The 12,537-nt window shown below is 43.5% G+C and overlaps 1 protein-coding gene and 1 long non-coding RNA gene across 3 annotated transcripts in view; both read left to right on the top strand.

Moving 5' to 3' along the window:
* fat2 (FAT atypical cadherin 2) overlaps nt 1-12,537 on the top strand; it is a 92,754-nt gene that overhangs the window by 52,451 nt on the left and 27,766 nt on the right. For both annotated transcript variants that reach the window (XM_082550953.1, XM_082550954.1), the window contains exons 15-16: nt 755-988; nt 4,277-4,666. In XM_082550953.1, coding sequence (XP_082407079.1) covers nt 755-988; nt 4,277-4,666 — 624 coding nt within the window. The remainder of the gene's footprint in view (nt 1-754; nt 989-4,276; nt 4,667-12,537) is intronic.
* LOC309717550 lies at nt 7,312-12,536 on the top strand. The gene is made up of 4 exons (XR_014279735.1): nt 7,312-7,358; nt 7,788-7,845; nt 8,050-8,112; nt 12,463-12,536. It is a non-coding gene; the product is annotated as an uncharacterized lncRNA (long non-coding RNA).

The raw sequence follows: 12,537 nt of genomic DNA, 5'->3' as shown, positions 1-12,537 counted from the left end.
CGTTCCCTGTAAAGTCTTTACAAGCTGTGATACCTGCAGCAAAATAGAATCCAAAATAATCAAAGAGACATCCTCACACCTTCACGGGAGCCAAACTTCAGCAAGGTGTGCATGAAACACTAAAACACCGACGGGGACAAGCTGGTGATGTGTTTAGGTTCCGCTGGAGTTTAGCATCCTGCCATTCACGCGACAAAACACCAAAAAGTTTTAACATTTGACTGAGTAATATAAGTTTATAATACTCGGGCCTAAAACTGTCACCTGTAAATGAGCAGCACCACAGTCACACGATGTTTGTGTCATGGCGATGAATAACGTGTGCGGCCTCTTTAAGCTGCTCGTTAGCGGAGGCCTGTCCTTCGTGGCTGGGGTATTTCCTGAATATTTTATTGCTTATCAAATGTTCATAAAGAACAGGAAATGCAGACACTTTTGTTTAGTGAGGCAAAGCAGTGTGACTTATCTGACTCCATGCAGACCAGTTGGACTTTGTCTTTTTGGAGGGAGTGACTATCAGTTTTAAGCAGGAAACACCATGCTCACCTGCTCACACCTCAAATATTAAAATAACACCTCACAATATTCATCTCAACACGCTACATCTGACCTGAAGATGACTGCTGATACTTTAATTATAAGACATACGTCATCATCTGCATGTGCATCACCAACGTGTGGAGATGTGTTGGCCTTGTTTTGGGGATGTTTGTGTTCCGCGGTTTGATGGTTGTGTGTCGTACACCTGTCCCAGGTGAGCTCTTCACGCTGGCCGTGCTGGACCGTGAGAGGAACGTGGAGTTCAACCTGGTGGCGAAGGCGACGGATGGCGGGGGTCGATCCTGTCAGGCCGACATCCTGCTGATGGTCCAGGACATGAACGACAACCCGCCCCGCTTCTCGTCCAGCCACTATGAGGTCACCGTGTTCGACAACACCACTGTCCGCACGCCGGTCGCTGTGGTGTATGCCAAGGACCCTGACACAGGTGAGCTGCTGCTGCTGAGTTTGACGTGTCGCTGTGGGTGCAGCGAAGGTGGAGTAACTAGACAAACTGAACACGGAGTTGTTTATGTCAGGTCCGAACATGTTGGGACAAACCCTTCATTCTGGTATCAGGTTAAAGCCTGATGCTCAGGCGTGCCTGTGTGTGTGTGTGTGTGTGTGTGTGTGTGTGTGTGTGTGTGTGTGTGTGTGTGTGTGTGTGTGTGTGTGTGGTTTGACTGATCCCAAACATAATAAAGGCAAAGCCGTCCATGAAACACCCACCTGAAGTTCACCTTTGCTGTGTTGTTCCAGCTGTGATGGGAATTATCTGCATCACGTAGCTTTTAACCTTTGACCCCTGCAGCATGAGCACCTCACTCATTTTACATTTTTAGCTTCAGTTATAGCTGACTCTTTCTAAAAACATTGCGCTCTAAAACAAAGAATCCTAATTAATCTGTTTTCATTAGAGTCTGCATTTCAAACCTGAACTTTCACCCTTTAGATTTTTACTGCCACATTTCTGCTTTTAAACATGACATCAGAGCTGCCGCGCTTCCTGCAGTCGGTCGCGTGTCTGCGTGTCCTCATTAATGTGTGAAAATATGTGGGTGTGCCTTAATGACAAAGCAAAACCAAAGGCCACTACAAAAGCAGCTAAAAATAATGTCAGCCATAAAAGCCGTTTAACTTGGCTTTGGTGTCACATTTGGACGTCTGTTATTATTTCATGCAGTGTGGGTAGTCCTGAATTACTGTAAACACTGCCTTTTTTATGTACAGGTGTTGCTTTACCTTTTTAAAATGACAATTAAATCTAGAGAAAACTTTAATAAGACACTTTAATGATAAAAAGTAGTTTTATATGCAGTTTTTGTAGTTATTTTAAGGACAGCCAACGTCTGTGTGAGAGCTCTGATCAGTGTCTGTGGGATGGGGGGTTTCGGGGGATGGAGGGCAAACACGCCTCTGCTTTGATGTGTAATTTGTGAGTGTAGCGGGAAAAGGTTGGACATGAAACGAAAGACGCTTATTTTTCAGAACCAGCTGCAGGCTGATGGCTCGGTGACGTCATCAGAGTTTCTTAAACATTTAAAGTGTGAACGCATATTCATGCATCACTTAAAACTTTAATGGCATTTCTGCATTGACGCTGCTGTTTACGAGTCGCACGCAAAAGTTTGTCACAAAAGTTTCACTGCTTTTTATTTCCAACACGTAAATATAAAAGAAATACAAAATAACATAGTAACATTAGTAATATCTCTGTGTGAACAGTTACACACGTATGAATACAGAAACACTTTTTGCATCTTTAGATTCATCGCAGCCTTAAACTGTAGGCCCACTGGTGTCCATCTCACACAATATTCAGAATACTTTCTGGCAACAAATGAATGAACTTCAGACATCAGCTGTGCTTTTTTCAGCTCTACAAAATCCAAGAGTTACAGAGTTTATCTTGAACACGAGTAAAGACTCTTTCTTTGTTAAACCTTCTATTTGTATTTTTTTTTCCCAAATACCACAAATTTGGTCTTCTTCATGAGGATTTACTTTTGTCAAACCGTTTTTAAATATTATTCATTTCAAAAATCTGTTAATGCTACACTTGTAGGCCGCTTGCTCTAAATCCCGATAAGAAGAGTAAGAAGCAGCCAGTGTTTCACATTGGTTGGTATTATTTGTGCAGAGGTGGAGCTGCGTGTTCACTTCTGTCTTTGTGGTTTCCTTTGTGCTGCTCCTCCTTCCTGTGATTCATGTAAAGCCCGGGGTTTTGTAATCAGCACACGTATCGCTGATGTACCCCAGCCCTCTCTTACTGAGGCGAGCGGCCACACTTTGCTGCAGATTGCCAGTGCAGTCGTAAACACCTTATTAATTAGTTTGAGTGCTGCATGGGTGAAGTCACATTAAAGAAAAGAGCTCGGTTTGTGCAGGTGTGTGTGGTTTTCGATGTGTCATTCAAATGGTGGATCACAGTGGGACTGCACACACACATTAGTTTGTACAAAGGTGGACAGATTCAGACAGGTAGGACACACACAGCCCCAACAGGCTGGCCACGCCTTCAGATGTGCAGCGGCATGTCCTCTTTCTCAGTGCTGACGACTTTCTCACAGATGCCAGTGACTCACACTCATGTTTCCATTTTTTAATGCTTTATTTGCCAGATAAATGGATAAAACCACTTCAGCACGCAGAGAAAAAACTGCAGGCATCAAAACAGAGATGTGGAGTCACATGTGACGGTGAAACTGTGCAGCAGAGCTCGAGCAGCAGACAGAAAATAACCGTAGTTGAAGTGCTAATCCTCTGAAAAACCAACACAAAGTGTTTGACCTTTACCCGTAGTGACATCTTTAGGCTGCTTAGTCTGTTCAGCAGGAGATCAGACAACGAATAAAAAGAGTGAGAAAAATAGAGGCGTTATTTCACGAGCTCTGCGGGAATCTGAATGTTCTTCTTATTGCTCTGGAGTTAGTGGTTAACGAGCCTCCTCATGGGGAGGGTCATTTTTATCATCAGTGGTTTTCATTAGAAACACACATGCTGGGCTTTTCACCCACACACTCCCACTGTAAATGTGTAACTGTGCAGAAACAGTGGGATCTCCTGGATGCTTCGTGTTTTTTCATGTTTACAGCCCGGAGAGTTCAAAGCGTGCGCTGATTATTCTTTCTTTTGATTCTTTTAATTGGCGCTATGTGGAAATCCAGATGTGGCTTAGATAACAGTTTCTTGACTAATTCATATTTTTCTGTTTGGATAAAAGGATCAGTCACACCCAACAAACCAAAGTAATAACCTGACTCTGGATGGCCTCCAGTTACACTCTCGAAACAATTTTGGATAACTCAAAACAAACATGTTGGACTTTCATCTCTGCAAAATCAAAGTCCCGTCATCCGGGGTTTCACAAACTTCCTGAAACACCTTCAGTGGATCCAAAACACCTGAACTCAAGGGGAGAACAGCTTCTGTTCATTGGCTCAGGGCCTCATTTACTGTCAGCCAATCACAGCTGGGATCGGCTGACAGTAAAATGGAGACGTATTTGTTTCTTGATGACCTGAGTATATTTATTTATATAGTTACATTTATTTATATTAACATATTGAGTAAAGCCGTCTGCTTATACAGTCTGTCTCTATAAGAGATTTCACTGCTTTAGTCTTTATGATTCTAACCTGAGCAGGATAAGGTCGCTATTAAAAGTGATGACCTGATGCAGAGAAGCAGGTGAGACATCCTCACACACCTTACCTGTCCGTGTTCCTGTGCTCAGGTATAAACTCCGAGGTGAAGTACTCCCTCCTGTCCGGCGATGACGGCTACTTCTCTCTGGACGAGTTTTCGGGGATCCTACGGCTGGAACGACCTCTGAACCCTGAAACTCCGACCACATTCGAGCTAAAGGTGAAGGCCACCGACCGCGGCCTGCCTCGTCACCTCCACTCTGTTGCCACGGTGACAGTGGATGTGGTCTCTCTGGACGACTACCAGCCCGTCTTCATGAGCTCCGAGTACACCGCCCAGCTCCCAGAGTCCTCGGCGGTCGGGTCGGAGGTGCTGAGCGTGTCTGCGCTCACCAGAGACAGCAGCTCCCCGGATCCCATCGTGTACCGTATCATCTCTGGGAACGAGGATGGCCGCTTCCAGCTGGACTCACGAACAGGTCAGAACAGCTGATTACACGAAACACTCGGCGTTTCATTATTGCGCTTAGGCAATAGTGAATAGTGGAATTGTAAAGCGCTTTGAGGGTATCGAAAAGCGCTATATAAATGCAATCCATTATTATTTTTATTATTATTATTAGGCGTACAGGTACAGGTGAGCTTTACACCTGAGCGGCATTTACCCGGCCCCCCAGAAACAAGCCACATATCAAATAATAATAATAACAACAACAACAACAACAACAATAATAATAGTTGTTATTATTCTTATTATATAGGTCCTTTCAGCTGGAGAAAAGAAAACAGCAGCAGAAATAATGAGTGAGGGTTAGTCAGCTGAAAACAGACAAGCCAAAACAAAGGGCTGAAAGATGCTAAACCAAATATCAGGTGACCACTCGCTAACAGTAAATATAGACACAAAAAGGATTTCAGAATAAAAGCACAAAGAGAAAATGGGACCGTTGGTTGAGATTAATTTATTGTGACAGAGTTTTCTCCACTTTTGTTACTTTACAACAAAACGATATACAACTTTTATTGCTATGGGTGACTAGAGGCTCACTAATTAGCTGAGTATTTAAATTCATGACAACGGTAATATTTCCTCTGCATTAATATTCAGGTAAAGGAAATGCTTTGGGCTCAGTCTGAATTTAAACAGTTTAATCATTTTGGACAAATAATCACAAGGTTTAAGTTTTTCTACCTGCAGATGTTTTTAAAAAGGATTAAGACTGTTGCCTTGGTGCAGAGAGGCTTTATTAATGCTGCAGATGGTGCAGCGAGCGCTCGCGAGCTTCGCCCTCTGCTGGGTTTAACAGTCGGACTGAACTGCAGTGTGGGACTCACAGCTCGTTGCCAATAAATCATTAAAGGCCAGAAGAGGTGCACTCATCTGTTTATTTTGAAAAGCCAAGACAAGACGATCAGAATCTCAGCTAGATGGGATTCACTGAGATTGCAGGTTATTTTTGGTTCGTATGACACTTTAAAGCTGAAAACAGACAAGCCAAAACAAAGGGCTGAAAGATGCTAAACCAAATATCAGGTGACCACTCGCTAACAGTAAATATAGACACAAAAAGGATTTCAGAATAAAAGCACAAAGAGAAAATGGGACCGTTGGTTGAGATTAATTTATTGTGACAGAGTTTTCTCCACTTTTGTTACTTTACAACAAAACGATATACAACTTTTATTGCTATGGGTGACTAGAGGCTCACTAATTAGCTGAGTATTTAAATTCATGACAACGGTAATATTTCCTCTGCATTAATATTCAGGTAAAGGAAATGCTTTGGGCTCAGTCTGAATTTAAACAGTTTAATCATTTTGGACAAATAATCACAAGGTTTAAGTTTTTCTACCTGCAGATGTTTTTAAAAAGGATTAAGACTGTTGCCTTGGTGCAGAGAGGCTTTATTAATGCTGCAGATGGTGCAGCGAGCGCTCGCGAGCTTCGCCCTCTGCTGGGTTTAACAGTCGGACTGAACTGCAGTGTGGGACTCACAGCTCGTTGCCAATAAATCATTAAAGGCCAGAAGAGGTGCACTCATCTGTTTATTTTGAAAAGCCAAGACAAGACGATCAGAATCTCAGCTAGATGGGATTCACTGAGATTGCAGGTTATTTTTGGTTCGTATGACACTTTAAAGCTGAAATGGAAAAGTGTGAAACTGTTGGCTCGGCCTGCACACCAGAGCAAAGAGACCAGCGAGCAGCACCACAGTTCCAGCAGTTTAGCGATTTCACTGATCGATGCAGCCTCTGCAACAACGCAGGTCACTAACTCACATGTCTTTACTTATTCTCAGTTTGAAGCGCTGTCAGCCTGCAGCACACACTCACGCTTGCATGAGTGTGTGACGGTCCTTCATGCAGCTGCTCTCTGGACAGCAGAAATAGTTCTGCGTGTCGTCCCGTTAGGATTGTTTTGTTTTTTTAACAGCCGGCTGACACTAGTTTCATATTTACCCAGCATACAGGATGTGAGAATATGATTGGTCAGCGTAGTTATTTTTAGTTTGGTGAACTTTGAGCTGGTCGATGCTATGTCAGTGAAGAATTCCAGGCGAGCGGGTTGTGTTTGACCTGAATCGTGTGTTTTATGAATGGATCCTTCCCCCTGCAGAAGAGGGAGTGCTGTTTGTGTGTCGGAAGCTCGCACGCCTCCGGCGGGAATCGCCAACAGGAAGAGTTCAGCTTTCTGTCTGAGATGATTCACAAACAGCAGAAGCTCCAGTTTCTCCTGTTTTTCTCAAAGTTAATTTCCAATCAATACTCATCCATCCACAGCACGATTAGAGATGAGTGACTCACTGGCTTGTGGATAATTTATGATTTGAGTTTTTTGATGTCTGCAGAATGATTCAGAATTGAATCAATTATTGATCCTGTGCATCATCCGTAAACATCTCCGAGCATATTGTGGAGTACGCGGTCGTAAATAGTAAATCTCCCTCCGGCCTCTGATCAAATCAGGGGCGATTTTAGCCCATTTTTTAGCCCATTTTTGGGGGTGCTTCAGCATACAGTACATAATTGAGATGGAACATTTTAACAACAAAAGTATAGATAACCCCTCCCCCCTCCCATAGTGGTTTGTTCCAGCTCTCCCCTGCTCGGGCTCTAGCGCCGTTGCTGCCAGAGCGATGGTGGCTGAGACGCAGCGGAGCAGAGGTGGAAGTGTCTGGCTTAAAACAGGACATGTTAGCTGCATTTAACCTTCAGTTACTCTTTATATAGTTAGGTAGGAGTCAGGCCATGTTTCTTTTTAGCTGAAAAATATTACACCAGGTAACCTGCAGTGTTGAAAACGTGTTTTCCGACTATGTTTGCTACCCTACAATCCGTCCTGCTCTGTAGTAAAATCAGCAACATTTGACCGTCCTGTTGCTCCCATTTAAATGTATGCAGCCTATTTAAAATGTAAAACGTAACATTGTCCGCAGCCTACTGTTGTTACCACCGTCCTGTTTTAAATGTAATGAGAGAAACTGGTTATTTTGTCATATGTGCCGATATTGAACCCAAGGTACTAACTAGCTAACTGACTGGATGCCCATTAACCTTATAACTCCTGTTGTGTGTGTGTGTTTGTTTGTGTATAGAGAGACAGCCAGGTTCATAATGGATATGAGGTAGTTTTTTCAAAAAAAGGAGCCACATTCAGGTAAAAGTGTAAAATCAAATGATTCATCAATAAAGGATAATGTTGGATCAGTGTTTCAATATTTATATCCTTTATTAGATGTACATGTGGTTTGTTTATTTGCCTTTTGGTTAAAAGTAAACTGAGATAGGACTTTTTTTATTAGTGATCTTAATAGTATTTTTTAATCTAATTGAATACAATCAATTTGTGTATGATTGTCAGTCCAAAGAGGGAGAGAGGAAAGAGGAGAACATGAGGAGAAAGTACAAGGTCAGGAAGAACCAGGTAAGAAAACAGACAGGGAGTACTAACAGGCACAACAGAAACTGTTAAACTGGCAAAGAAAAACTAATTTTACTCGTACAATCTGGAAGTTGTGTTCTCCCTATGTTAAAGCTGCTATACACAGTCTGCAAAACAAACTGGGTTGTCAGCCCTGGCACTGCATTACCATACTGAGCTTCAGTCAGAGGAAGTCACGGTTACCAAAGACTTTTTGAAGCTCAAGAGTGAGGCTGGTGCCATTCCAGATATGTTAACATTGTACAATCTTCTGGATAATCAGATCTTCCCCGAACTGAAAACTGTTATTCAGGTTGCCCTAACAAACCCAGTTTGCAGCTAGAGCTGTGAGAGGTCTTTTAGTGTCTTGAGTCAGCTCCATACCTGGCTGAGAAGGACCATGGGTCAAAGCAGACTCCAGCACCTGGCTGTGATGTCAGTTGAGAAAGAGATGCTTGAGAGACTTGAACACCAAAATGTGATAGAAAGATTTGCCAACCTCAAGCTGAGGCGACAGAGGATAAAAGACAAGAAAAAATCTGCAGAGCCATAGTAGTATCTGCAGTAAAGATCTTTTCATACATTGTATACATTGTACCAGAGGCTAAGGTGTCTCAGTTTTTTTACATTTTTTAATAATATTTTGTACATTTCAAGGACTCTTCTATTTTTGGAGTGTATTTTTATGTATCTCTATTGTATTATAATACACTAAAAGTGAATCTCTGTCCAAACAAATGCACTCAGCTTACTTTTTACTCACAGTGAGCATCATTCATTATTCTCCCGCAGTAATTAAGGCTAGGAAACTGCGATCGTGGCTCAAAGAGTTGGCAGTTCGTCTTGTAACCGGCAGGTTGTCGGTTCGAGCCCTGGCTCGGACGGTCTCGGTCGTTGTGTCCTTGGGCAAGACACTTCACCTGCCGCCTACTGGTGAGGCCAGAGGGGCCGATGGCGCGATATGGCAGCCTCGCTTCTGTCACCAACTGTAGCTGCCTCCACCAGTGAGTGAATGAATAGTGGAATTGTAAAGCACTTTGAGGGCCCCGCAAAGTGCTATATGAATGCAATCCATTATTAGTATATGTATTTTTTAAAAATTCCAATCCATTCTTCTTTTGCAGCATTTAAATAACCTTGATCAGATTTGATGGTTTTGTTACAGACTTTCCAAAAAAGTGTTTTGCTTTTCTTTCACAAATGTGGGGATTAAATTGTGTTAAAATGTACAAAACAGTGATGTCATGTTTTGTGACGAGGACCCAGGCACAGAGAGACTTGATGAATTTAAGAATCTTATGATTTAATAAAGAAATTTGCAGACTTGCACAGAGATGGTAAAATTGTGATGACTGATAATGGAGATGAAGACAACAGAGGACGAGGACAGGGAGGACCAGGGGTTTAAATGCACCAAGGGGACAGTCAGAGGGAACTCGGGACAACGGGAGACATTTAAGGATACAGGGACTGACAGAGACAGGGAAGAAGTCTCATCGTGACAAGGAAAGTTTACCTTGCCTGGATGGGCAGCTCTCTGGGTGCTCAGCACCCCAAAGCTCTGATCCTAGAATCGCCCCTGGATCAAATGCTGTTTGTCACACACCGGACACACAGCACTTTTTCTCTCTTACTGCAGCTCTGTACTGTGAGCCAGAGCGCACAAATCTCTGCGAGCTGTGTAAGCTCCAGAACCAAAAGACAGCGCCATCACACAAATGAGGAAAACCTCAGTGACGTGTCACTTCACGCTTCTGCTCAGGCAAAAACACAACGTCAAGCTGGAAACAAAAGTCTTCCATGCATCATCGTTTCAGTTATAGGATTTGAGATGAACAGTTTATAGCATCACAGTTTGATTCTTGGGCTGGATTAGAGCAGCTTCACATGAGTCACAGTTCAAAATAATCCTTCTTTTTCTCGCACTGGACCTCAGTTCATCCTCTGTCTGAAACAAGCTGTTTAAGCCCTTGAAGCTGGCTTTGTTCTGATTGGCTGACCATTATAAACAGACAGTCTAACAGCTTCCTCTCTGTGATGTAATCCTAATCTAAAGAGTGTTTAGAGCACTCAGGCTTCCCTGGCAGCATGGGGAGGTGATGGGGGAGAGGGAGGGCTTTGCTGCTCAGGGCCCAGATGATAAGTGAAAGAAAATGGATGAATGGATCTATTGGTCTTTATTTTCTTTATTTTCTTGTACTTTTGTCTTGTTTGCCTGACTTTTAGGATTTCTAGGGCCTCCTCCACCTTCTGATAAATATATGAGTTGACTCTGCCCTCCATGGAGACACTCGTGATCAGCATCTTTTGATGCTTCGTGGCCGAGTTGTTGGGGGGTTGTTGGGACCAGAATGAAGACTCTACTGAGCTTGAAGCTGAGCTTGCTGCTTCCAACAGTGCGAGAAAAGCTGCTGTAGAAAACCCCGATGATCCGAGCTGCCTTTAACCTGATTCCGGATGATCCAAGAATTTTCCAGAGGCTTTAATGTTTAGCAGCGTTTGTCTTTCAGGGCTGTGCTCAGTAATGTGGGTGGAGATCTGAAACCAAGCTTCGAGGCGGGCTGCTCTGTTAGTGTTCCGCACATTTCCTCTTAGACTTTGTCTTTTTTAGTAGTTGTTGGGAAACATTACCATGCACTGAAAGTTAGTTAATGGCACAGAATTGCAGCGGTGACACAAAGGGAGGAAAAAAATAGTAAATCTGCAGAGTAAAAAGTGAAATCGCGGACTTCCTGCCAAGTTTGTAAAATGTGTTTCTGTTACTTCACTGAACGTTACTGATCTTTCACAGGCTGCGAACTTGAGGAATGTGTGAGCTGAAAACGCTCCAAAATCCCTCCTTTGACATTTGCCGGTAATGCGCCATTACGCCCAGAGGTCATTTGTGTCACCAAATCATGTGGGTGAGATCAGAGATGTTAATGAAGAGGGAGACGCACCGTGGCAGCTTCCAGTGAAACGAGTCGTGAATGACAGGACTCGTCAAAAGCAAGCTAGCCTGGACTTGATGTCTTGGCTCTCTGATTATTTTCTTTGAGCCCACACACACCAGCGCACATTAGCGCAGATGTGAATCAACCCGTCAGGAGCTGCTGTCACGCTCTCACATTCTTCATGGTTTTTCTGCTTTTTGCTGTGAATAAAATTCATAATTGTAAAGATTTCATTTTTCACAAAGAAGCTTGGTTTATTTTATTAAAGTCATCAGTTTAAGCTTTTAAATCACGGGTGTCAAACATTTGTCCCGGGGACCAGTGCCGGCCCCTGAGAGGTGCAGCTTTGGTCCCGTGGAGGGTCAGTGTGGATGGAGGGTTGAACTGAAAATGAATTTAGGGTTGAGTCCAAAGAGGGCAAAACTATGACCCACTGGGAGACTAACTGGAATTATAAGAAACCCACAGTGAGGCTGAGAAACACTAAAAAGGTTATCAGGGAAGTGTAAGCAGCTGGGCAGAATGAGACACCGAACACGACACGGGGGAAACAAAAACAGACGCAAAGCACAAGGAACAGCTTTCAAAATAAAACAGGAAGTGAGGTCCGAGATAAAGGATGTGGTGTAGGAGCAGAGTGGGTGTGAGGAGCGTTAAAAATGTGTCCAAACTCCTGGAGTCGGTTGGTCACACAGGGACTAAATACATACAGACTTTGTGGGGCCGCTTGTGGCTCATGGTGCACATTGAATCGTGGGAAGTCGAGCTCACAAAGCAACCTTCTGATTAGCAGGCCGCCTGCTCTGAGCCACCAGATACAACAGATCAACAGTGAGGAGAGTGAGGGCTCCATCCAGGTGATGTGACCCAGTTACCTGCACCACTTAATTAAAATTGAAAGAGATGTAAAAAGGTTGAGTCCAGTTTACTTTATCTGCCTTTTGGCAGCGCCATTAAAAAGGCCTATCATCCCCAGTTTCTGATTGGTCGAAGGGCTTCATCAAAACAGTAATTCTGAAAGAATTCATGTGCTGGTTTCGGTCTTGTACCCACTTGTGAGCGTTTCCCTGTAATGTGTTTGTAACTGCACAGTGTGCGTGCCTCCGCAAACCCTCAGAAATATGAGCAGTGTTTGATCTAATGTACGAGGTGTTCACTTCTCCACTATCAGCTACGATCAGCGCTCTTAAGCAAGGCATTCTGCTTATTGCTTTAACACATTGGCTGCAGAGCTGCTGAGTGGTGATAAAAGCTGTGCAGTGGACTTACTGTCCAGGTGAGAATGCACAGAGGCGTGTCACATGATACCATACACAGAAGGAGGGAAGTTTGTACTGCAGGGAAAGAGGAAGGAAGCGAGGGCACTCTGATTTACTGAGCTCAACTCTTCTCTCCTGTCCCGTGTCTCCTGCTTCTCGAGGCGAGGATGGAATTTTGAGCAAATTTAGCACCAGTGTCGGAGGACGTGATCAAACCAGCCGTTTCCCTTCATGCA

Source organism: Aulonocara stuartgranti (assembly GCF_965226115.1).
Source record: "Aulonocara stuartgranti genome assembly, chromosome: 2".
NCBI classification, from domain to species: Eukaryota; Metazoa; Chordata; class Actinopteri; order Cichliformes; family Cichlidae; genus Aulonocara; species Aulonocara stuartgranti.
This window is presented reverse-complemented; position numbering and strand designations above follow the sequence as displayed.